This window comes from Peromyscus californicus, unplaced genomic scaffold (genome assembly GCF_007827085.1).
Source record: "Peromyscus californicus insignis strain IS unplaced genomic scaffold, ASM782708v3 Scaffold_7__1_contigs__length_154581171, whole genome shotgun sequence".
In the NCBI taxonomy this organism is placed as follows: Eukaryota; Metazoa; Chordata; class Mammalia; order Rodentia; family Cricetidae; genus Peromyscus; species Peromyscus californicus.
Genome location: NW_026294595.1, coordinates 109,512,866 through 109,538,738, shown reverse-complemented (window position 1 = coordinate 109,538,738; position 25,873 = coordinate 109,512,866). Strand labels below are relative to the sequence as shown.

At 41.8% G+C, this 25,873-nt stretch overlaps 1 protein-coding gene across 2 annotated transcripts in view; it reads right to left on the bottom strand.

Annotated features, from left to right (window-relative positions):
• The window catches only part of Plcb1 (phospholipase C beta 1), a 714,140-nt gene extending 689,134 nt beyond the window's left edge, over positions 1-25,006 (bottom strand). Inside the window, exon 1 of one of the 2 annotated variants that reach the window (XM_052724082.1) lies at positions 24,591-25,006. In XM_052724082.1, coding sequence (XP_052580042.1) covers positions 24,591-24,689 — 99 coding nt within the window. In that variant the 5' untranslated portion in view covers positions 24,690-25,006. The remainder of the gene's footprint in view (positions 1-24,590) is intronic. The other variant, XM_052724081.1, reaches the window with a different exon arrangement.
• Between the last annotated feature and the right edge of the window lie 867 nt (positions 25,007-25,873).

The following is a 25,873-nucleotide window of genomic DNA, read 5'->3' as shown; positions in this document are numbered from 1 at the left end:
ATATCCACAGATAAGTGCAATCTTCACTTCTTTTCAGGGAAACTTTCCTTTGCCATAGACAAAGACCATTACAGAAAACCACAAAAAAAAAATCAACATACAGAGTTGTCAAGCCCCATCCCAACGGATACATAGAGAAAACACTCCTGCAGTCGGCTCAGGAAACATTACGACAGACGGGGCAGAAAGACTAAAAAGGCCAGAGGATCTGGGAGTTTGCTGTGACGCTGTGTGTCCCAGGGCTGGAGAGATGGTTCAGTCATCTAAAAGCAGAGCTCACAACCAAAACATCAAGCGATTGTGTCTCCTAGTGACATCAGAAGCTACATTCATGAAGTCTCATCTAAACACCTTTGCTTTCTTTTTATTGAATTTAGATTTTTTTTCCTCACATATTATATCTTGATTACAGCTTACACACCCTTCTACTCCTCCTAATCCCCCCCTTCTATCTGGATCCACTCCCTTTCTGTCTCTCATTAGAATAGAAAGTAGGCTTCTTCTAAGTGATAATGATAAAACTTAGTAAAATAAAGTATAATAAGATTGAACAAAAACTAACACATTGGAATTGGGCAAAACAAACAAACAGAAGGAAAAGAGCCCAAGAGAAGACACAAGAAACATATCCACTCATTCAAACACCAAAGAATCACATAAAAACGCTCAACTGGAAGCCATAACATATAAACAGAGGACATGGTGTAGACCCATGTAGACGCTGTGCACGCTGCCTCAGTCTCTGTGAGTTCATGTTGATCATGCTGATTTATAGGACCTCATTTCTTGGTGTCCTCCATCCTCTCTGGCTCTTTCTGCCTACTCTTCCTTGGGGTTCCCTGAGCCCTGAGGGGAGAGATTTGATGGAGACATCCTGTCTAGGGCTGAATGTTTGAAAGTCTCTCACTCTCTGCATAATGTCTGGTTGTAAGGTCTCTGTATTTATTCCCATCTGCAGCAGGAGGAAACTCTCTAACAATGGCTGAGCAAGGCACTAATCTGTGAGTGTAGCAGAATGTCATTAGGACTCATTTTATTGCTACATTTTACTTTTTTTTTAGAACAATAGTATTTGGCTTTACTTTAGGTCTGTGGGCTATCTAGTCTCAGGTTCTTCTTCACTTAAGCAGTTTTGGGTATTGGTCCCATCTCCTGGATGGACCTTCAGTCAAATCAGATATTGGTAGGTTACTCCCACAACATTTGCACCAACATGGCACTAGCATGTCATGCAGGTAGGACACCAATGTCATGTTGATCCAAGGTTTTATGGATGGGTTTGTATTTATGTTTTTCTTTTGGTAGAGTGCAGAGTACCTTCATGTACCAAAGATACTAGAACATGGGATGAAGGCTTGATGTAGGCACCTTTTAACTTCTCTGTATTCATTGAGTTGTGTGGGTGGTGTTTTCAGCAATGTGCCTTGCCATCAGTTTGTGGAGAACTGTCTTGGCAACAGCCTGGGTTGTTTGAGGATTCACATGAGACCCTCTTGGACAACAACTCAATTAAATGTAACCCAACCCTGGTACAGGAAGCTTCGTTTGGTGACAAGAGATGGCCAGCTGGGGCTCTGTCTCCCCCATTATTTGACAGCTTTGATTAAATCATCTTCATATATGTATGTATTTTAGGAAGCCTCTACTGTATTAGGTTTCCATACCACCCCACAGATGGCCCTTAATTTTAACCCTCTCACCCTATATTCCCTCCCTCAATCCCCCTCCCCCTCCTCCTCCCCATTTGGTTATTCCATTCCATCCCCCCATCAATCCATAACTATCTATTCTATTTCCCTTTCCTAATGAGATCTGTCTGTCCTCTCCCAGACACTTATTCTAAACCTAACCTCTGTGGTTCTATGGATTATAGGCTAGTTATCATTGACTTAAAAGCTTATATCCACAAGTAAGCAAATAACATATTTCTCTTTCTGGTTCTGGGATACCCCACTTAGCATGAACTTTTTTCTAGTTCAATCCATTTACCCGAGAATTTCATAGTTTCATTTTTTTTTTAACATCTGAGTAATACTCCATTGTATAGATTACCACATTTTCTTTATCTATTCATCTGTTGAGGGACATCTAAATTGTTTCTAATTTCTGGATATTATGAATAGAACAGCAGTGAACATGGCTGAGCAAATGTCTTTGTGATGGGACGAAGTATCATTTGGGTATATGTCCAAGAGTGGTATAGCTGGATCTTGAGGGAGATTGATTCCCATCTTCCTGAGGAACTGCCACACTGATTTCCATAGAGGCTGGACAACTTTGCAGTCCCATTAGCAATGGATGAGTGCTGCCCTTACTCCCCATTTCACCAGCATGAGTTGTCACTTGTTTAATTGTTCAAACCAATTCTGATGGCTGTAAGAGGAAATCTCAAAGTAGTTCTGATTTGCATTTCCCTGATGAATAGGGACGTTGAACATTTCTTTAAGTGTTCCTTGGCCGTTTGAGTTTCCTCATTTGAGAATTCTCTGCCTAAATCTGTACTTCATTTCTTTTTTAATATGGTTGTTTGTTTTCTTGTTACCTAGTTTTTTTTTATTAATTTATATATTTTGAATACCAGTCATCTATTAGATGTAGAATTGGTATAAAAAAATCTTTTACCATACTGTAGACAGCTGGTTTGTCTGAACAACAGTGTCCATTGCTATGCAGAAGCTTCTCGCTTTTATGAGGTCCCACTTATTAATTGTTGATTTTAGTGCCTGTACTAACTGTGTTCTGTTCAGAAAGTCTTTTCCCGGGCCAGTGAGTTCAAGACTATTCCCCACTTTCTCATCTGTCAGGCTCAGTGTGTCTGGTTTTATGTTGAAGTTTTTTATCCAATTGGAGTTGAGTCTTGTGCAGGGTGATGAGGATGGATCTATTTGTCTTCTTCTAATGCAGCCAATCAGTTTGACTGGCACTGTTTGTTGAAGGTGCTGTCTCTTTTCCAGTATTTCTTGGTTCTTTGTATGGATGTATTTCTGGGGCTTCAATTCTAATCCACTATTTGATGTGTCTGTTTTTGTGCCAATACCATGCTTTTTTATTACTATAGCTCTGTAGTACAATTTGAAATTGAGGATGGTGATACCTTCAGTAGTTTTTGTTTGCTTTGTTTTAATTCAGGATTGTTTTATCTATCTGGATATGTGTGTGTTTCCATATGAAGCTGAGCACTACTCTTTGAATATCTACGATAAATTGTGTTGGAATTTTGATGGAGAATACACTGAAACTGTAGATTGCTTTTGGTAAGATGACCAGTTTTACCATAGTAACCCTACCAATCCATTTTCCATCTTCTGATACTTTCTTCAGTATCTTAAAGTTCTTATCATACAAGTCTTTCACTTGCTTGGATGGAGTTACCCCAAGATATTTTGTATTATTTGAGGCTATCAAGAAATAGCCTCAAATTTTCTATTCGTTTTATATACCAACCATAGATCTCCCCTCCTCCTCTTCCCGTCCCCCAGCCTTCCTCCCCAACCTACCCCCTATTCCTTAGTTACTGCTTCTAATTCACTAGAGGTTATAAGTTTGTTTAAATTGCTTATATGATCTTGCTTTAACTTTGGTAAATGGTATCTATCAAGAAAATTATCTATTTTCTTTTATATTTGGAGTTACCCCAAGATATTTTGTATTATTTGAGGCTATCAAGAAAGGCGTTGTTTCCTTGATTTCTATCTCAATTCATTTGCTATTTTTATATAGGAGGGTTACTGATTTTTCTGAGTTAATTTTGTATCCAGCTACTTTGCTGAAAGTGTTTATCAGCTATGGTAGTTTCTCGGTGGAAATTTTAGGGTCTTGTATATATACTACCATATCATCTACAAATAAAAAGTACTCTTGGACTTCTTCCACTTCAATCTGTATTTCCTTGATCTCTTTCAGTTGTGTTATTGCTCTAGGTAAATCTTCAAGTACTATATTGACTATACATGGAGAGAGTAGACAACCTTGTCTTGTTCCAAATTCTACTGGAACTGCTTTGAATTTCTGTCCATTTAAATGGATGTTGGCTATTAGCTTGCTGTAAACTTTCTTTATTATGTTGAGGCATGTCCCCTGTATCCCTAATCTCTTCAAGATTTTTATCATGAAGAAGGGATGGATTTTGTCAAAGCTGTTTTTTTGCATTTCATGAGATCATCACATGGTTTGTGCCTTTCAATTTGTTTACATGATTATATATATATATATTATATTATATTATATATATTGATTTTGATATGCTGAACCATCCCTGAATCACTGGGATGAAGCCTACTTAATAATGGTGGATTTTTTTATGTGTTCTTGGATTAAGTTTGCAAGTATTTTATTGTGAATTGTTGTATCTATGTTCCTAAGGGAAATTGACCTGTAATTCACTTTTTTGTTGGACTTTTATTAGGTTTGGGTATCAGGATAACTGTGGCCTCATAAAACATACTGGGCAATATTCCTTCTGTTTCAATTTTGTGGAGTAATTTGAGGAATACTGGCATTAACTCTTCTTTGAATAATTCTGTGTTAAAATCACCTGCCTTTGTTTGTTGTTGTTGTTGAAAAAAAATTTTATTCACATTTTCTTTTTTTAATTCTTATTATTAAGAAATTTTCTATTCATTTTATATACCAACCATAGATCTCCCCTCCTCCTCTTCCCGTCCCCCAGCCTTCCTCCCCAACCTACCCCCCATTCCTTAGTTACTGCTTCTAATTCACTAGAGGTTATAAGTTTGTTTAAATTGCTTATATGATCTTGCTTTAACTTTGGTAAATGGTATATATCAAGAAAATTATCTATTTTCTTTTATATTTTCCAATTTGGTAGGGTACAGGTTTTTTTTTTTTTTTATTTTTTATTTATTTTTTATTTTTTTTTTTATTAATTTATTTTGCAATACAATTCAGTTCTACATATCAGCCACGGATTCCCTTGTTCTCCCCCCTCCCGTCCCCCTCACCTTCCCCCCAACCCCCCCCCCCATTCCCATCTCCTCCAGGGCAAAGCCTTCCCCACAGACTGAGGTCAACCTGGTAGACTCAGTCTAGGTAGGTCTAGTCCCCTCCTCCCAGGCCGAGCCAAACAATCCTGCATAGGCCCCAGGTTTCAAACAGCCAACTCATGCAATGAGCACAAGATCTGGTCCCACTGCCTGGATGCCTCCCAAACAGATCAAGCCAATCAACTGTCTCATCCATTCAGAGGGCCTGATCCAGTGGGGACCCCTCAGCCATTGGTTCATAGTTCATGTGTTTCCATTCATTTGGCTATTTGTCCCTGTGCTTTATCCAACCTTGGTCTCAACAATTCTCGCTCATATAAACCCTCCTCATTCTCGCTAGGGTACAGGTTTTTTAAAGTATGTCCTTATAATTCTCTGGATTTTCTCAGTGTCTCTTATTTTGTCTCCATTTTCATTTCTAAATTTGTTAATTTAGATAAGATTTTGTCAATCTTATTGATTTTGCTAAAAAAAAAACTTTGTTTAATTGATTTTCTGTATTGTTTTCATTATTTCTATTTTATTGATTTCAGTCCTGACTTTGATTATTTCTTGCCATCTACTCCTTTTGGATTAATTGTGATTTATTCTTTTTGTTCCAGAACTTTCAGGTATGCTGTTCAGTTTACTGGTATGAGATCTCTCCCATTTTTCTATGTAGGCACTTAGTGCTATGAACTTGCCTCTTAGAACCACTTTCATTATGTTCCATATGTTTAGGTATTTTGTGTATTCATTTTCATTCAATTCTAGAAAGTCTTTAGTTTTTAACTTTTCTTTATTTCTGCCTTGACCCATTTTTCACTGAGTAGCGAGGCTTTCAGTTTCCATGAGTTTATAAGCATTATATTGTTTCTGTTGTTATTGATATCTGGCTTCAATCCATGGTGGTCAGATAACATGCAGGGTGTTATTTCAAATTCCTTCTACCTGTTGACACTTGCTTTGTGTCCATGTATGTGGTCAATTTTGGAGAAAGTTCCATGAGCTGCCAAGAAGAAGGAATATTCTTTTGTGTTTGTGTGAAAAGTTCCATAAATATCTGTTAGGTTCATTTAGTTAACATTAGTTGGCTCCAGCATTTCTGTTTAGTCTTTGTCTGAACCACCTGTCTATTGGCAAGAGTGGGGTACTGAAACCTCCCACTACCAGTGTGCAAGGGTCAATATGTGATTTAAGCTGTAGTAGTGCTTCTTTTATGAACTTGGATGCTTTTGTGTTTGGTCCACAGACGCTAAGAATTGTAACGTCCTCTTAGTTGATTTTTCCTTTGATGAGTATGTAGTGTCCTTCTCTACCTCTTCTGATTAGTTTTGGTTTGAAGTCTATTTTGAAAGATATTAAAATGGTTACCACAGCTTGCTTCTTAGGTTCATTTGCTTAAAATATCGTTTTCCATCCCTTTACCCTAAGGCGATGTCTATCCTTAATGTTAGGTGTGTTTCTAGAATGCTACAGAAGGTTATATCTTGTTTTCTCATCAATTCTGTTAGTCTGTGTCTTTTTATTGGGGAATTGAGACAACTGACGTTGAGAGAGATCACTGAGCAGTTTGTTGATTCCTGTTCTTTGTTTGTTTTGGGGTGTGTGTGTGTGTGTGTGTGTGTGTGTGTGTGTGTGTGTGTGTGTTTCCCCTCTTTTGAATTGCTGGTCTTGGATTATTATGTCTAGTTAACCTCTTCAGGTTGGAGTTTTCCTTCTAGTGCATGCTGTAGGGCTAGGTTTGTAGACAGACAGTACTTAATTTTTGTTTTATCATAGAATATCTTATTTTCTCCATCTATGGTGACTGAAAGTTTTGCTGGGTATAGCAGTCTGGTCTAGCATCTGTGGTCTTTTAGAGTCTATAGAATATCTATCTAGGCCCTTGGCTTTTGAAGTTTCCATTGAAAAGTAAGGTGTTATTCTAATCGGTCTGCCTTTTTATGTTACTTGTTCTTTTTCCCTCGCAGCTTTTAATAGTCTCTCTTTGAGCTGTACATTTAGTGTTTTGATTAATATTTGACAAGGAAAATTTCTTTTCTGGTCCAGTCTATTTGATGTTCTGTATGCTTCTTATACCTTGATACGCATCTCCTCCTTTAAGTTGGAGAAATTTTCTTCTATGATTTTATTGAAAATATTTTTCTGTGCCTTTGAATTGAGTCTTTTTTCTTCTTCTATTCTATTATTCATAGATTTAGTATTTTTGTGGTGTCCCACATTTCCCTGGATGTTTCAGGATTTTTTTTTAATTTAATATTTTCTTTGACCAACGTATCCATCCATTTCTTCTCTCATGTCTCCAATGCCTGAGATTCTCCCTTCCATTTCATATATTCTGTTAGTGAGGGAGGCCTCTGAAGTTGCTGCTCTAGTTTCTAAGTTTTTCATTTCCACATTTCCCTCAGTTTGGCTTTTCTTTATTGACTCTATTTCTACTTTGAGATCTTTAACCGCTTTATTCATTTCCTTCCACTTTTTGGGTTTTCATAGATTCCTTTGATGAATTTATTTGTTTCCTCTTTAAGTGCCTCTATCATAGTCATAAAGGCTACTTTAAGGTATTTCTCTTGTGCTTCAGCTATGTTGCAGTACTCACTCGCTGCATACTGTGGTAGGGTTGCAGGGCTCTAGTCGAGACATACTGTCCTGACTGTTATTGATTGTACTTTTAGGCTGGTGTCTAGGCATCTGGGTTTGGGAAGATGATAACTTTAGGTGCTGATATCTGATCTTGTCTTTGTTGGTGGGTGTTTTGTTTCTTGGTTTCCGTTTCCTCTCTGGTTCTTAGGAGAGTGATGCAGCTGTATTGCCTGGCAGGAAATTCTTCTGGGATCCTGATAGGTGTGGCTACTGGGGGTTCCAAGTAAACAGTGTTTCTAGGTATTGGGAGCTGACACTTAGCAATGAGGATGAGGGTATGGGGAGGATCCCCAGAAGGGAGGAAAACAGGTTGTTCCACTAGGATGTGCTTAATCTCCTGAGAATAGAGGCAGAGAATGAGGAGAAGCCCTAGTAGGTGGTCTGCTAGGGAGCTGGGGCTGAGAATGGGGGACTGGACTTGGAGGAATGGGGAGGGAGAGGTGAAGATTTGCAGTGGGCTGCCTGCTTCCCTGGCGGGAGTGGCCTACGAGTTCCCAGGAAATGCCTGCTGGAGTTGGGGGCTGAGATAAAGCAATGAGTGGAGAGGCAGCAAGTTAGGAAGGGAAGATCTGTGTAATCCACTGGAGGTGGGGACAGAGGGCAAGGGTAGCCTCAGTAGGTGGTCTGCTTCAGAGCTAGGGTTGAGACTGGGGTATCAGATTTGGAGGAGAGGAGAAATAGGTGAAGAGCTGCAGTTAGCCTATCTGCTTTCCTGGCTGAAGTTCACTTTCCCCCCCCCCCCCCAGCATTTTCATATACATCCTAAGCACAGCAAATTCTAACCTTTATGTCTTCAAAAGAAGTTGTAATGAAAACTCGTAGAGAACTTACAGAGAGAACTTTGAAATTTTTTATTGTTTGTTCAGGGTAGGCAGAGTAGGAGTAATGGATTTTCATTCCCCTGTACATTTAATTTTTAAGAGCTCAGCACTGGAGGCTGCCCACTTGATTTCCAATGCCTCCCTATTCCCTATTCCCTTTCTCAGTTCCTGTGTGTAGGGATATCCACTGTGTAGGGATAGAAAGGCAGGAGTACTGATGTGTATCTGTGAGAGTTGCAAAAACCGAAGAGGATGATTTTAGTAAGTCACCTTCACAAATACATGCACACCACATAACAATGTTTGCTATTAATATTAGCATATTTAAAAACAAATGTTGGCCCAGGATATGTGGTGAAAGCACCTACTGCCCAGGCCCAAGAAACTGAATGTGACCCTGAGAACTCACACATCACCAGAACCCATGTGTTAAAATCTGGGTGCAGTTGCACAAATCTGTAGTCTTGTATGCCTATGATGAGCCTGAAGACAGAGATAGAATTGACCAGAAGCTCACAGGCCACCTACCCTGGAGTCCTGGGCAAGAGAGACAGTGAGCTTCAACAAGATCAAAAGTTGAGAACCAACTCCTGAATGCTGTTCTCTGACCTCCACAAATTCATCTTGACAAACAAATGTGAACACACACACACACACACACACACACACACACACACACACACACACAACTAATAATAAATAAAAATGTCCTGAAGAACTAAATGTAGGTTTATCTTGATATGCATGTTCTTGAGCAAAACAGCTATAACCTAAAATTTATCATTACTAAACTCACAGTTGAGTGGCATTACATTTATGTATACTTACATTACCAGGCTATGCCACCACCATTCATTGGCAGAACCATTTCATCTTCCCAAACTGAAATGCCACAACCACTGAATACTACGTGCTATTCCCTACTTCTACAGTCCTGGAAACTACCATTGTTCTTCCTGTCTCAAGAAATTTGATGACTCTATGTGATGCTTACAAACAGAAGCATACAATGGCATCCTTTTCTGCCTGGCTTATTTCACTTAGCAAAATGTCCTCTATGTTCATTCATGCTGTAGCATTGTTCAGCAGCCGTCCTTTTGAAGGCTCCATATAATAGCTGCACCATGTTTTATTATCTACTTATCTTTCAGTGGACCTTTGATCTACTCACTTTGGTAACTGTGAATAATGCTGCTGTGCATAAAGAAGTGTGGACATCTCTTTGAGACTTTACTTTCAATTATTTTCAGTAGATACCCAGAACTGCTGGAACTGCTGGGTCATGTGGTAGGTCTATCCTTAATATTTTGAGGCAATCACCATCCTGTCTCATTCTGATATTCTTTATATATTCTTTTTTTACAACTTTTTAAAAATATATTTATTTTATGTGTACAGGTGTTTTGTCTTCATACATGGCTGTGAACCACTTGCATGTCTGTTGTCCACAGAGGTCAGAAAACAATGTTGGATGTTCTAGGACTGGTGTTACCAATAGTTGTGAACAGCCATGTAGGTGCTGGGAATCAAACTGAAAGAGCATCCAGTGCTCTCAACTACTGAGCTGCTTCTCCAGCCCCTTTCCACACATTCTTAATATATAGCTTGAAAAATCATCTTTGAAAAGAATTGCACTGGTACACGGAACTTCAAAAGGAGTTGAAATTCTCAAAATTATTTAAAATTTAAAAGTCAAAAAAGGAAGACATTTGGAAATAAATTTTGTTCTTAAAATGCAGGAATAATTAAAAAATGTTTTAGGCTTCTGTGAGATTACATGCATGACAGTTGACAGAAACGTTTGCAGACATGTTTCATCACCCAATCTTCTTGAGGTGAGCAAAACAAAAGTCCTGGTGAGCTGCACAAAGCATGTCCTCTAAGTTCCACACCAATTGGTATTAACCTGCAGGTACAGCTTAACATTTTCAGGTCACCTCCTCTTCAGAGCAATGGACAAGATTCCAATAAAAAAATCTTGGTGACAATTCACTGCAAGAATCTTAAAAATCAAATGTTAAAATTAAAAAACCCAAATCTATGAAATTTAGATGCTGGGTCTCTGTCTTATGCCTCTTCGCTTTGTTCAGATGCTGCTGATTCTAGTTTATTTGTTTTCCTTCTTAGTCCCACACTTGGGTGCAGGTCCTCAGTAATCATTTGTCTCAGCTTCATGCCCACTTCCTCCATAATCACCTCAAACATTCCAGGACCGACTGGAATTCAGCACTCAAGGCATGATCTCACTCAGAAATCCAGTCTTCATTTTCAGTTCCACTTGTTACATAGCTGCAAAAATCTGTGTTTTCCCCACATCAAAGCAGCTACTCAGCCAAGATGCTACATAGTAATTGTCAGAATATATGCCTGAAGTGATGTCTGAAATACATGGTCATCCTTTTACTCCCAAAGGATATGATTCTTAGTTCAGTTGGCTACTCTAGAATTGAGCCAACCCCCAGAAGGTTTGTTTGCTAACTAATTTCTGTTCTTGTTTGCTTTCTATGGCTATGATAAACACCATGACTAAAACAACTTGCAGAGGAAAGAGTTCATTTAGTTTACAGGTTACTGTCCATCATTGAGGGAATCCAAAGCAGGAACTCAAGGCAGGAACATGGAGGTAGGAACTTAAGCAGAGAACATGGAGAGATGCTGCTTATTGGCTTTCTCTCCATGACTTATTCAGCTTGCTTTGTTATACAACCCAAGACTACCTGCTACAACCCAAGACTGCCTTCCCAGAGGTGGCACCACTCACAATGGACTATGTTTTCCCACAACAATCATTAATCAAGAAAATGCCCCACAGGTCTGCCTATACTCCAATCAAATGGAAGCATTTTCTCAATTGAGGTTCCCTCTTTGCAGATGACTCTAGCATCTATCCAGCTGTCAAAATCTAACCAGCACAGGTATTTTTTTTATTCTTTCTCCATCCATATCAATAGCATCTGTATTCCAAGACAGTTTTGAAATTCTCAGGTACACCAAATGTACTAAGCCATTAAAATGGATTACTGGCCCCTATCCACAGAGTCACTAATAAATGACTTTTTCACTATGTGTAGGATGTAATCTAGGAATTCACACTTCTAATAAATTCACAGAGATGCTGATGTAGCTGGTCTACAGTCCACACTTTAAAAATCACAGCAGTGAGGCTTTGAGTCAGAAAGACACTGACAACCTGGGATGACATTCCTTGGGCACTGTCTGCTGTTTGTGGGGGACAGCTCTCCAGCCTTGAACTCACAAAGCAGGCCGTGCTGGGTGGCTAGTAGCGCATGGATCTACCTGCATCTGTCACACACATAAGCACATATCCCCCCATACGCACATAAGAAATCTCATGTGGGCCACAATATATTCCTATGAGCCAGTACAGCTAAATACCCTGATGAAATACACTGTGAAAACTTGGTTTTTTTGACTGACAATCTTATCTGGAGATTTTCCATGTTTGTTTTATGTCTAAGTACTGAAAAAGAAACGCACTTGTTTCTCCAAGTATCAGGCTTCAACATACAAATAGAGTGATTACGTCGTTACCTAAGAACTACTTTTTTACCAGGCTGAGGTAGGCTACAAGCTGACCTGTATCCCCTCCCCTGCGGTCATCTTGAAGATCTCAAAACATGGCCTTAATTGGAGATGGGGTCTTTAAGATCTGATGAAGTTAGGAAGCCTTCAGGGTGGGTATTAATCCAAGATGATGTGCATCCTTACAAGAAGAGGAAGCTTGGGGACAAACATAAACTGAAGGAGACAGAGGGAGAAACCAGCCAAAAAGAGAGGCCTGGAACAAACCCTTCCCTCTCGCTCTTAGAAGAAAATAAGCTTGCAAAAATTTTGCACTTCCAGTCTCCAGAAGTAGGAGGGAAGTATCTGTTGAAAATCTGTGCTCCTTTGTTAGGGCAGTCCACATACATTGGTATGAAAATCACCCTAAGCCTCATGACTAACCTCAGCTACCAGTCCATTGACGCCACAGCTCATTCCTTAGCACCTGTCTGAGATGTATTGGCCAAGGCTGACCACAATTCTGACTTCACAGTGATTCTCATGCTTTCATGCTACTGCAAGAGAACACATGTGACTAGACACATGCAATTCTAAAGGCACCAATGCTGTAAAATCAACACAGAAAAAAAAAACTTGCAATGGTATGAAGATATTGCACAAGATTTATATTAGGAAATGGTAGAGAGAAATGCAATGATAATGTACACTGGGGTGAAAAAGTTATGCCAAGGAAGGAGAATTCTGAGACAAAATACAAAACATAATCAATACAACTCTGAATATGAAATAAGCACATAATAAATTTAACCTAGGGTGCTATATTCATTGCCTTTCTCCTGGCTGTAACTAAATAACCAACAAGAAGCAACATAAAGAAGGTTTGTTTGGGCTGATGGTTTGAGGTAATACAATTTATCACAGTGGGAAGGCATGTGGCTAGCAGCTCTGATGTGGTCAGAGAATATGGTACCCACATGCTCACATCTCAAAGAGTCAAGAAGCAGAGAGAGATAGGGCAGTTAGAAATAGAGCAGGTCTACAGCCCCCCAGGCCCATGTCCTAACAGTCGACTTCCTCCACTGAGGCCCCTTCCCGAAGGTTTCAGAAGCTCTGCAGTTAGCACCACCAGTTGAAGACCAAGCGGTCAAACACATAAGCTTGTAGAGGACATCTGACATCAAACTATAACAAATTGGAAAGTAGAATGCTGAATTAGCATAGCTGAAGCAGAATTTCCACGAAACTCTTCATTGATGGGTGTTTTCCTCTGGGGCTCCAAGAAGACTGGAATGTCTCCAAATAAAGAAAAGCAGAGACCTATGAAGCTTTGGAATAGAGAAGGGAACCAGTGCAGAAAGTTCAATTAGGAAATTTACTTTTAACTGGGAGGTATAAGAATTCCTTTTGACAGAACATATAGGAAAAGCAGAAGCATGATTCTTTAAATACCATACAGTGTGTGTCAGACACTGAACTAGGGAACCAAAGGAAAGCCTAAACCCCCTGTGATCCACCTAGATGCTCAGTATGTGCATGTTTATCACATGGGAAAACTGATCATTTTAATACAGCTCTGGTGAGTATCAAGTAACCATCCTATTTGACTTTAATTTACAATGATTTATAACCAATGATGTTGAATATCTTTTTATATACTTACAAACTAGCATGCTTGTGGTGGGCAGGGACACAGAGAGGAAGAGAGGCAGGAGAGGGGCCTGATACATTTTAAATCAGGTAAGAACAGGGCCTGTGATTTTAATCAGTAGTTCTCAACTGGGGGCAGTTTTGTAACTCAGGGCACTGCTGGAAATATCTAGAAACAATTTAGAACATCACAACTCTGGCATCTATTGGGTAAATCAGATATGCTACTAGGCATCTTACAATACAAGCAGGCCAGAACCCTACAACAAAATATTCCCTGGCCCCAAATGTCAGTAATGTGTACACTAGAACCATGTGTTTAATAGCTTCTTGTTGACTTTATGTGTAAAAACTTCCCAGACCAAAGCACTACACAGGCAGGCTGTTGCTACCACACGTCATTATCTGAGGCACCCTCCCCACTTGCTTATCCTGCTTCTGTCCATCAAAGTCCTGTGCTCTTTGACTCCTTATTATGTCCCCACATCCTCTTTCTTAACATCCTGTCTGTCATGTTAAGTCCTATGTAGTACCTAGGTCTTCTCATTAATCGCATGTCTCAAAAGATAGTCCTTCCATACGTCTTATAAATATGTGTACCTTTTTTCTGTAACCACCCAATTAGAATAAAATGATACCTTGGTTTGACAAGTATGTATCTCCTCCACTGGCATATAAACTCCATGAGGACAAGAACAAAAGCATTTATCATTATAAATTCATAATACTGTGAATACCTTTTAAAATGTATCAACATATTTTAAAGCATGAATATTAACTGTGTGAAAGGATTTTAAAAGTGTACTGTAGGAAAAGATGCTATGTAGATTCCAAACAATATCATTTGAAGGTGGGCCCAGCATTGGTCAGAAGCCATGAGAAGAAAAATTTCAAAGCAGTGATTAAAATTTTCAAACCAATGATGAAGGCAAAACAAGGCTTTGGAGTGCTGAGGAGGTGTGAGTAGACAGTAAGAGATGGTGAACCGAGGTTACATCCTCAGGGCTGGCGATGCAGCTCAGCAGGTAGACTGCTTGCTTAAGCAAGTCTGGCACAATCTCACCTGAGTGTGGTACTACCCACCTCTACTCCTAGCTCTCATGAGTTAGAGGCAAGAGGATCAGAAGTTCAAGGGCAAATTCTGCTCCCTAGCAAAAGTGAAAACATTAGATTTGGGAGACTGGGGAAGAGAAAGTACATCTTCGTTGTGGGAGTGGGAAGAAAGTGAGGGAGAAAAAAGAACCGGGAACACTGCAATGTTTTTATGTTCAGAACGTGGGGGGCTAAAGGTTTTGCTCCAGTTTGGATAGTCAGTGTCACCTAAAAGCCCATGTGTTAAAATCCCCATCCCCAGAATGAGGCTACTGGGAGCTGATGGAGACTTCAGAAGGTAGGGACCTACTGGGACATGGCTAGGACTATGGGACCCTTCTCTCTCTCTCTTCTACTTCCTGATAATGAGAAGATCTGTTTTTCCCTGCTGCATTCTCCTATGCTGCCTTGCCCAAAGGAAAAAGAACCAACCTATCATATGCTTAAACCTCTAAAACTATAAGGAGAAATAAAATTCTCCTTATGAGTTGATTATCACAGATATTTGGTACTGTAATTGGAAGTTGATTAATACAAGCATATTGACTGGTATGTTCTTAGAAGAGATTCAACAGAAGAGAAACAGATACTGTCAAAAGACAGGTGAGGTGGAGATAATAACAAAGCCTAGACTCTGAGATGCCTAGGGAAAGAGCAGGGCTGTTAAATGAAGAAGGAGCAGGTGCTTTAGGGGCAGGAGCTTAGAGGAAGGAGACAGCAGGCCCAGGTACACACTGAAGTAGGAGTAGGAGGACATTTAGTTGTCTGATGACTATTGTGTCTGTGCAGAATAATTGATGCAACTGGAACTTTTATTTTAAATGCAAATTTAGATCTGTAGGTCTGCATTTGCTATTTCCCTCATTTTAGCAATGGAGGTAACATTACCTTTCCCCTATGAATCATTCTCGTGGCAGAATGTTTTCAGACAAATCAATCTTTTCTTTCCCTGTAATTCCCCACATTTGGGAATTCCTTGAATATGTGATTCAAGGGTGATTTTCATTGGCTATATGGATGAACATCTCTTTAAAAAAACTGTGGTGATGTTCATAACACAAGCTAGATGGGGTGGCAAGTGCCTGTAAGTAAGAGAGGGGGAAGGCAGGAGGTCAGTGAGTTCAAGTCTAGTGTCAGCTAACTAGTGAGTTCAATGCAAGTCTGAACTTCAGCCAAAGAGCAGGACTTTTTCTGGCAGAGGTTAATGAGACAGAAACCTCCTTGGGATTCTGAACACAGAGGGATGAATACAGGTGAGCAAACACTTGACAAAATCACTGGGAAGGCCAAAGCAGTAAGCTGCAGATGAGTCTCCATGAATGACTCCAGTATCTTTCAAAGGCAAGAAAGACCACAGAGATGTAACACACCAATTTAATAAAGACAAAAGGAGAAGTTAAGCTGACAAGAGTGGCCTCTAAGGGACATGATGAACTCTTACCCAATGTGCCAGCTTTCCAGCATCTCACAGAACTGTAGAAACAACACAATGTCAGGAGTTGGCCTATTTCACACCTTTGCCCTCCAAGTTTCACTCATATTTATCAATTTAATATGAAGCCAGACTCTCAGCACCAAGGCATTCTGGCACATGTAGCTTAGATGCCCAGACATTTTTGTGACTAGAAGTCCTACCAAGAGTGGATGGGGATGGATGCAAAGACTCAACCACATTCAGCAGCACAAATGCACAATTTATATCAGTAATTTTTCTTCAATCAGCTGGACCACTTGCTGCTGACTTGCTCTGTGGACTTATTGCTCCTTTTTAAGTTCCTATAACCCCTCTTATTACATGAACAAAAATTAATTTTCTGACATTCATTATGTAGGTAAGTCTAAAAAAATGATTTTTTTTAAATACCAAAATTGTCTCTTCGAATCCTCCAGGCCCCAGTGCTGTCCAGTGATACATCTATGTCCAGTCCAGGTGACAATGTTTCCTTTACTCACTAATCCCTTTTCCCCTGGACTTGCTCATAAAACTTTGATGCAATAAAATGAAACAAAACACTGTGAACTAAAAAAGAAACCATGGAAATGGAAAACAGATGTAGGATGTTTTTAATTCTCTTTTAATATCAACTACCTATTGTTCTCATTTTATATTAATAATCTATTTCTCAATCTATAATAATTTAGTTTCTTGGTAGATGTATGCATTTAGTCAGTATCAATTAATACACATACTAAAACATTTCAAGAATACAAAATTTTTCAAATTAACACATAAAATGAAATATTAGACCTTCTAAGAGATCAAAGGGGACTAGGAAAAACTCTTGCAGAGCCAGCATTCTGTGTATCCTGTTTCAGCTCTATTTTTCTAAGAATTGAATGTTTCCTTAGGATCCAACGAGTAAATAAATTATTTCATCAATGTGTCTCCAGGTCCTTTGCTTCAGAGACACAGGCCATCTGGCTCTGATCAGGGACTCCAATATTGTAAATCTGCAGTGCATATGGAATTTGTGATATGACCTGAAAGGCTGCAGGAACCTAATGCTAGCTCAGGTAACAGGAAAACTAATGTTTTCAGCTAGCAAGGGTTTGTATTCAAGTGGGGACCCATAGCGTCAGTCAACAGCTAGCAATCAATCCCATTCCATTTCTGCTGCAACTTACCACTCACAGTCACACGGGACACTTTTGAAAAAGAAACATTTAACTACAGGTTACCAGGTTTGCCATAAGAAAACAAAGTGTTCCTATTCCATTTAAGTATCGCCACAGGTAAGTACAAGTTGAAGCAATTTATTGATAGGCTACTTTCCACGGAAATATTCAAGATATTCTAATAGCCAAGAAAAAAAAAAATTAAGCTAATACACTGGGAGCAGTGTCTGCATCAGGTGTTATGAAGGGAAAGGACTGCAGTTAATGCAATTCTATTGGTACACGGGGTGCCAGTGAACTGTTCCCTTTAAAATGGTTAATTTGTGTTATGTGAATTCTTCCTCAACTTTCACATGTTATAATAAAAAATAAAATGCTAAATTAAAAACAAAATGACAAAAAAAAAAAAAAATGACGGCTGGGTACAGCCAACTGATACAGTGTCTGATTTTCATATAGTGAGACCCCGAATTCAACCTCCAGCATAGAAACGGACGTGAAGGGAAGAACAAGGAAGGAAGAAAAAAATATCCTGGCAACGGCACTCCGTGAACCTGCTGTGCTCTGCCAGTAACTGCCTGTGTGCAGTACTCTCCGGGCTAAATTCCTGGAGCTGTGTTTCTTCCTGTGGGCCATTCTTCACACCTGCTACACTTTCCAGACTCAGCCTTAGGACAGATAAGGACCTAATCAGGGGTCATCTACACTAAGGATCAGCCACTGCTGTTGTGACTCTTGGAGAGAGGGTCAATTTCAGCAACAATAAAAATGCTGTAGGCACGAGAGGTTTGGTTTAGTTTCCATTCAAAATAAAAATAACTGTTGTAGATTAAAAACAGGCGTAAGCATCTATGGAGTTACCAGTCATAAAAAGCTACCCACCCAGAGGGTAGGGATGGTGTTCAAGCTTGCCAGGGATGATGTCCCTAGAGAGTGTGTCGGTGACAAGTGAAGACTCTGTGAACACTGATGCATCAGGACACATGGCTTGTATTTTTTCTTACATGCCTGCTACACTGTGATGCCAACCTTAGCTCACCTTCATCATCTCACTTAGAGAAAAGTATAGTCTTGTTAGATTATAGTCATTACTGGTTGTCAATAGAAAATCAGAGGTTCCTGACAGACAAGAAATGACATATGAAGGTACTTTTAAAATTTTTATTCATTTCACCTGTTTGTGTGAGAGAGGGTACTGTGTGCATCATGACCATGAAGAAGCCTGTGGAAGTCAGAGGAGAGGGTCAGAGCCCCTGGAACTGAGTTATAAACAGTTGTTAACAACCACATGGATGCTAGAGACTGAACCCAGGTCCTCTGAAAGAGCAACTAGTGCTCTTAACAGCTGATCTATACCCCCAGACCCTGTGGGAATGTTTAAATGGCTCTGTAGAGAGGATTTGGTGCCTTCCAGTCAAAACTCCACTTCTGTGGCTGACCCAACCTGGCAGCCAACGTGGATCCACCTGCTGTCAACTCAGCTGCTTCTTCCATTCCCCATAACCTTTCCAAGGAGAATCTGCTGATTTCCCACTTCATGGCACTCTCCACTCCGCTCCCTCAATTAATCTTGTCAGCATTATCCTGTCATTATAGAAACCAGAAATGATTCTATAGAATACTGAAGTTATAGCGAAGCTTTTGTTTAGTACTCTACCTTAGGTGTGAGGTGTTTTGTTTGTTTTGTGTTGTGTTGTTTTGCTGTGTTTTTAACTTGTTTGGCCCTTGATTTAGTTCTTTTATTGAGTGGCATGGAGCAAAGGAGGATATAACTTGTTTCAAATCCAGGTGACATGAATATAAATCTAGGCCCCTAAGCGTCCTCAAACATTCCCAACAATTCAGCCCAGCACTCTTGGCATCTGAATGGTAGGTTGCACTTACAAAAACAGGATGTGCCACGTGAAATTATTTGTGTGTGCATGTGTGTTCGTGCGCACAAGTGTGGTGTGTCTGTATGCATGTAGAAATAAAACTTCTGGATGGGTTGTAAACTGACTTGCTCGGAGAGAGTGGAACCTGTTTTGAATTATAGAGACTCATTTTCTCTGGAACATCTGAAAATTTTAAAAAGGGTAGAATTACATGCTTTTTCTCTTTAAATTACAGAATACACAATTGAAACACATATTAAATGGAATGCAAGGAAGGTCTGGGAATTACATCTGTGGAATAAAAGTGGTATCTTATTGAATGCCTTCCCAAAATCCATATCTCTTTTCTATTTCTACTTGTATAATCCGGTTGTTTTTTAAACCTCCCTTTTATTGGGGGTTCCTGTGTGCCAGATATGACACACGGAAACACACATGAAGTTCAGTAGCTCTTCTGTGATCTAGGAAATACAATAGACATTTTACAGCAAAGAAACACGAGATTGGGATATACTAGGCAACTTGCACACAATGTGATAGGAATTTGGGAAGCAAGGGTGAAAAACAAAGGAGAAGAGAAAAGAAAAAGGACACTGCCAGGCTGGTGGCACACACCTTTAATCTCAGCACTTGGGAGACAGAGGCTGGGGTATCTCTGTGAGTTCGACGCCAGCCTGGGCTACAAAAAGAGTTCTAGGACAGCCAGGGGCTGTTACACTGAGAAACTTTGTCTTGAAAAACCAAATAGAAGGAGAAAGAGAAGGAGGAGAGGGGGAGGGATGGAGGAGAGAGAAAGGGGGAGAGGGGAGAGAGGAAGAAAAACTCCCCAGAGATCAGAAGATAAAGAAATAAGGTCCTAGGTTTGAAAAGCCAGCAGCCCAGAGGCTGGGGAAAAGGGCTGTTACACAGTGTTGAATCCTTCCTTTCCTAGCTCATGTTCAGTTGTTGAGTAGCAGTTTTGTCAGAGATTGAAACATTTGACCCTGCAGGGAAGCATCTTAAGCCAGAAGACAGACCATTCAAAATAGCTTCAGGAAGGCCCTGAAACTGACCAGATTCACTGGGCCTCTTCCTCCCTAGAGCAAACAATAAAGACTGCGGAGAGGGCCTCTCAGACAAGCCAAGCCGCCTGGAAGAAGCAGAAACCAACCCAGCTGCCCGAAAGAGGTTTAGAGCAACTGAGTCACTTGGAAAGAACACTCTCCAAGCTGCTGAGCTGTCTGCAGGCTGTGCAGTGTGCTCCAGGTTCACCCATGCTGAGGTGGGCTTTGGTGAATGCAGCTGTCTGTCCGTCATTTCTGCTTCTGCAAGTAACCTTTCACCCACATTCCTGTAAGAAACTCCAATGAAACGTAACATTCGCCAAGTTGGACTTGGGTGGCATACGTACTTTGGTCTGTCCCAGGCTTCCTATCTGTGGTGAGTAGATATGTGTGTAGCGTCTTCCCAGAAAAAATTTTGCCCCACAACACCAATCCAGACAGAAGTCAAAACTCAAAGAAAAAAATGGGTCAAATTGGTAATAATCCCCCTGGCTCCCTAGCTACCATGAATTACCTTCCACAGTCTACCTCACCATAGATCTCCTGTAACATCCACAGTTCAAAGGATTGACCATGTCCCACCTTTAATCCGGTCATATGCAAATACAAAATAAAATGCTATAATTTACTTTATTTGCTGCTATTAGTAAACAAGTAGCCACAATAAGTCAGCTCTTTCTCCTTTCAACAAGTTCAGGAACACAAGGTCAGCTTTGATGTTACATCATGTCCACAGTTAGTTTAAAATCTCACAAGATTCCAAAACTTCCCTCACTTCTAAGGACTCCCAGATCTTCCTTCATAAGACAGCAAGTGTCTGGCTCAGTACTACAGAGTGCCTGCAGACCCCAGCTACTGCTCTTAGTCATCTGAAACCTATTGTCATCTGATAGTGCCTGTCAGTGACAATCATCCTTAGAACATCCACAACCTCACCAGGACTTCAGTAAAGAGTCAACAAGTTGTGCATGGCATAGTACTATCTAGATGACACCTCCCATTCAATATGGGGGGTTGGCAAAACAGGACTATTGATTATGTTGTATAGCACTTTACAACCCTAAACAGCCCCAACACATCATTTTCAATTCTTAGTATGCACTGTGCTGTCTAATGGGATAGCGGATAGCAAAACTCCATGGGATTTGCCCACACTCCCTCTTTACAATGGGATTCTACTGTTTTCACAGCAAAGCAGGTGTACAAAGGGCTTCTAAGTTGTTTGAAGCATTTATTTTTCTTCTAGACAAGGAAATGGGATGTTCCCTTGGGGTAGAAACAGGGAGCATTCCCCCAAGACAGTGCCAAAAGTTAAAAGAGGGAAACTTCCATAGCTCAGTGACACAAAATCAAACCAGAGACCCTCTCAAACCTGGGGAACAGAGAAGGAAAAAAGGAAAGAAGGAAAGGAGGAAGGAAGGGAGGGAGGGAGGAAACAAAGAATGTAGAATTATTCACTCATTACCTATCAACAGTTCAAACGAAATGTATTAATATGAGTTATTCATTCTAATCTGAGTATTGATGATGTTTCAGTAAATAACCCCCTCTAGGGTTATTTATCTAACAATACTGCCACTGGAGTGTTCCCAATTCCTAGATGACAAATTTCTCAAAATGTAAGCATAGAGATAAAATTAAATTCGTAAGTCAGTGAACATTTACGTAGGCTAAGAAAACACAGTAACAGTTCATTCACAAACCTTCCCCCTGGACATATATGGAGTGTTGTTTCTCAGACAAGCAGCAGCAGCCACCACATTAAATACTGCCCTGTGAGAAAGGAATACTCTCAAGCCCTTCTCCAGAGCTAAATGAGAAACAGGATAGACCCAGCAATCCCAGGACTACCAGGTCTTCTGGATGCTTCTGGGGGGAGAAGTGAGGAGAAAGCAGATCACAGAGGCTTCCTACAAACTATTACACTAAATGTATAGGAAATGTAGCACTATCAGTTTTGTACAAAAGAAAACAAAGGTCCAATGTGATTATTGGCCTAAAGTCACACTGCTAACAGATGACAGAACCCAGACCCTGGATCCAAGATTTGGTTTTCTTTGTCTTACAAGCACAGCTTCATATAGATGCATTAGAAACAGCCAACCAGATCAAACTGGCTTGGTTCTAACGGAGGAAATACAACCTAGGAAAACTAGAGAGGGGGTGCTTAGGGTCTACAAATAATACTAAGAAAGTCTGGATGCCTCCTAGTGCACAGACCACAGAAAGCAAGAGAGCCAGAGTGCCTGCAGGGCACTCCTCTGAAGTCCAGTTAATTCATCCTCTGGGTGCAGTCTGTTTTCTCTTTAAGGATACTCTAGATCTCTCCAAAGTGCCTGCCTCCTTTGCAGGAGCCTCCCCAGAAATTCAGTGCTGTAGTGACGGGAGGATGCTTCCCACCTCCCCCTTCTCCTAGGGCTGACTAGTGGCTTCTCCATTACTCCCAGAGCATCATTCAATCTCTCTCATCAGTGTTTTGATGATTTTGGTCTCTTCTATAGTGTGCCCAGTCTGTAACAGGAGAGATTTTACCTACTTTCTCCATCACCCCAAAATGTAGTTCAAGACAGGCACTGACGAATGAGCTTGAAATGTTTGTTACATAAATACATGCAACACGAATCACCCACCTGGTTATCTATAGCCTTCCTTCTCAGTGTGTTATTTTCTCACAAACCAGAATTCATGGAGGATTACTTAAAATATAGTTTAAAAACCATGAGTTTAGTAAAGAATTCTAGAGCCAAAACGACCCCTTTTTTACTCTGGGACTGTTCCCTCCTCTCCTCTCCCCTTCTCTGCTGATTCCCTCTCTTTCCCTGATCCACCATTTTAACAGCTCTTTACTTAAGTATGTCTAGATGGGCAAGAACATTCTACTTGTTGAACTGCACTTCCCTTTTGTTTTCTTGACATAAAATAATTCATCTGTGTCTGGATTTGTTATTTAGACTCTATTCCATTTATAACAGCATCCGGTCCAATTAGACTGGGACAGAAAGGAGAAAAGTGCAAAGCCCCTGGTAAAGAGGGCGTGTTTACGTCCTTGCCTACATCATTTAATAATTGGCAAGAGATTTCAAGGAGGCTGTGGCTCCTCCGGCAAGTTCAGTTTGCGCTTCCAACTGGACAAAATATAGGCACAGATGCACTCAGCTAAGTAATTGGATTCACTACCTGGAATATTTAAATTGTTTTCAGACACTGGAAATTGGCTTAAGAAGATTAAAGTAAAATACCCAGGAGGATAACAGGCTGTAATTTACGAGGTGGGAAACCTTCTCAGTGAGAAGACCAGTTCACTCTCCCATAGCTGCTCCTGATAAGAGATGTATTCATCATTAGGACTTGAATTTCTTTAGATCCTGACAGCTCAGGTTTATTCAGGTGAGTTGTTCTTACCAACCCCTTTGGATGGCACCCAGGAAGCTAAATTGATAGTATAATGTGCATCCCATCTGCGTTTTCAGTAAGAATTCTTTAAGTGTTCTTAAGGTAACTAGGGTAGAGGAAAGGGAGAGGTCATGGGAAGTCCTGGGATCTGGACTGTAGGTGAAGCAGTGGAGTCCCAAGGCTGGACAGGATCTGTCCTATACAGCAAAGGGTGCAAGTAGATCATAGGGTGAAGTTGTGAGTCTATTTCCAAGTGAAGACGTCAGCAAGCTCATCTCTCAAAACCTGGCCCTCTCCGCAGGCCCATTCTGCGTTCCTCAGCCCTAACAGCCCCTCATTTGCTCACCAATCCGCCTTTAGTGTGCCCTCCCCAGTCCTTCCCAAGGCCCCTCACTCCGGAGCCAGGCGCTGAAGTTTGGCATCAACGACCACCTGTCGGCTGTACCGCTGTGTCTTCTGCCGCGTGGCCAGCATAAAAATGCTCAAGGGTTAGCGGTAAACTGCAAGGTTTTGGACCTGGGTAGTAGGGATTCCTTCTTCAAAGAGGGCAAAGGAGGTAAAAGGGATCCTTAGCCTGCCAGCCAAGAGGGGTGCGTCTAGTTCTTTCCAGCGCTATCCAGCTGGTCCTAACTTCACGCTCTTTCCAAACTCTCAGGGACCCGACACTGGGTAAAACCTGTCTCTCCAGCTCCACTGGCCCCAAAGACTTAAATCTCTCAGGAGGCTCTGGCCAGACCCAGCAAGGATGTCAACTCCAAACACCCTAGGAGGAGGAGAGCGCGCGCGAAGCTGTCACCCTCTGCCACCCACCCTGGCAGCTGGCAACCTGTGCGCCCCGGGCTGCCCGCGCCCGTTCCAGCGCCCCATTGCATAACGCGCCCCTCGCCCCACCCCCACGCAGCCCGCCCTCGGGTGCCCGGCCCGCTCCCCACCGCGCCACCCCTCACTTACATCATCCCACTTGACGAATTTGGTGCCCTTCTTGAGGCTGTCGGACACGCACACGGGCTTGAGTTGCAAAGCGTGCACTCCGGGCTGAGCCCCAGCCATCTGAGCTCATCGGGGTCCCCGGCAGCCCGGGTGAGCGCGGCGGGGATGGGGCGCGGAGCTCCGGGCACGGGCGGGCTCGGCTCTCGGCTCAGCAGGCTCTGGGCTCCGCCGCCTGCCGGCCTCCCGGCCTCTTGGCCTCCGCACCTCTGGCCAGCACCGCTCAGCAAGCGGGACGCGCGAGGGCGCAGCAGCCGGCCATGCCCCGGGCGGGACGCAGGGTCGAGAGCCCGCGGTGGCTGTGGTGCCTCGGAAGACGCGAAGGAGCAGAGCCGGGCAGTGCGAGCCGCCCGCCGCCGGATCCTGCTTGGCCGCCGCCTCGAAGCGCACCATTCAGCACATCCTCTGTGCCCAGAGGGAGCGCGCGAGTGACACGCTCCGGTCCCCTCCTCCCTCCGCTCCTCCCGCCCCTGCTCCGCCACCCTCGCTCGCGGTCCTCCTCCCCCAGCTCGCTGCCCAACTTTGAGCGCTGGGTCAGCGGCGGGAAGTGGGGACGCAGCGGCACCTCCTGGCTCCCGGGCCCCACTGCAGCCGACGTCTGCGCCACGCGCCCTCTGAGCATGCCCCGTGCTGGTGCCAACGCTGGTGTTCCCGGGGCTTTTCGGGGAACCTGGGCGCGAGCCTGGGTGGTGTCTTATCGGATCCTAACCTACAAGTAAAGAAAAGAAGGACGTTGGAGGGGCGGGAGGGGGGCGGAGGGAGAGCCGTCAGCTTTCCTTCTCACTGGTGCTCTCCTGTCCTTTCAAAGACAGGGTTATTGTTTATATAGAGAAGCACTTGAGAGGTTTCAATCGAGAACTCCATAGAAACCTCGCCCCGCCAGAAAGTTGGCAGCGTGCTTGTCTGGATGGCCCGAGAACAGTGTTTTGAAAATTAAAAGTTCATCTGGGGGGAAGGGGAAACAATTTTATTTTCCAAGGAAGATAGAAGGTGTGGGGCGCGGGGAGGGGTGAGGGTTATACAGAAACACAGGTGACAAGATGTCTGTCTTCACTCCCAAGGTTGAGAATGTCAAGTGTTTGAGAGGATGGGGAACAACTGGAACCTGCTTCCATCACAGGGGTGGAGGGTGGGGCATAACGTGGTAAATCCACTTCACAAAGTAATTTCTTATAAACGTTTACTTACCACATAATCCAGAAATTCTAAGTTTTTGCTCAAGAGAACCCAAAACATACAGACTTGAC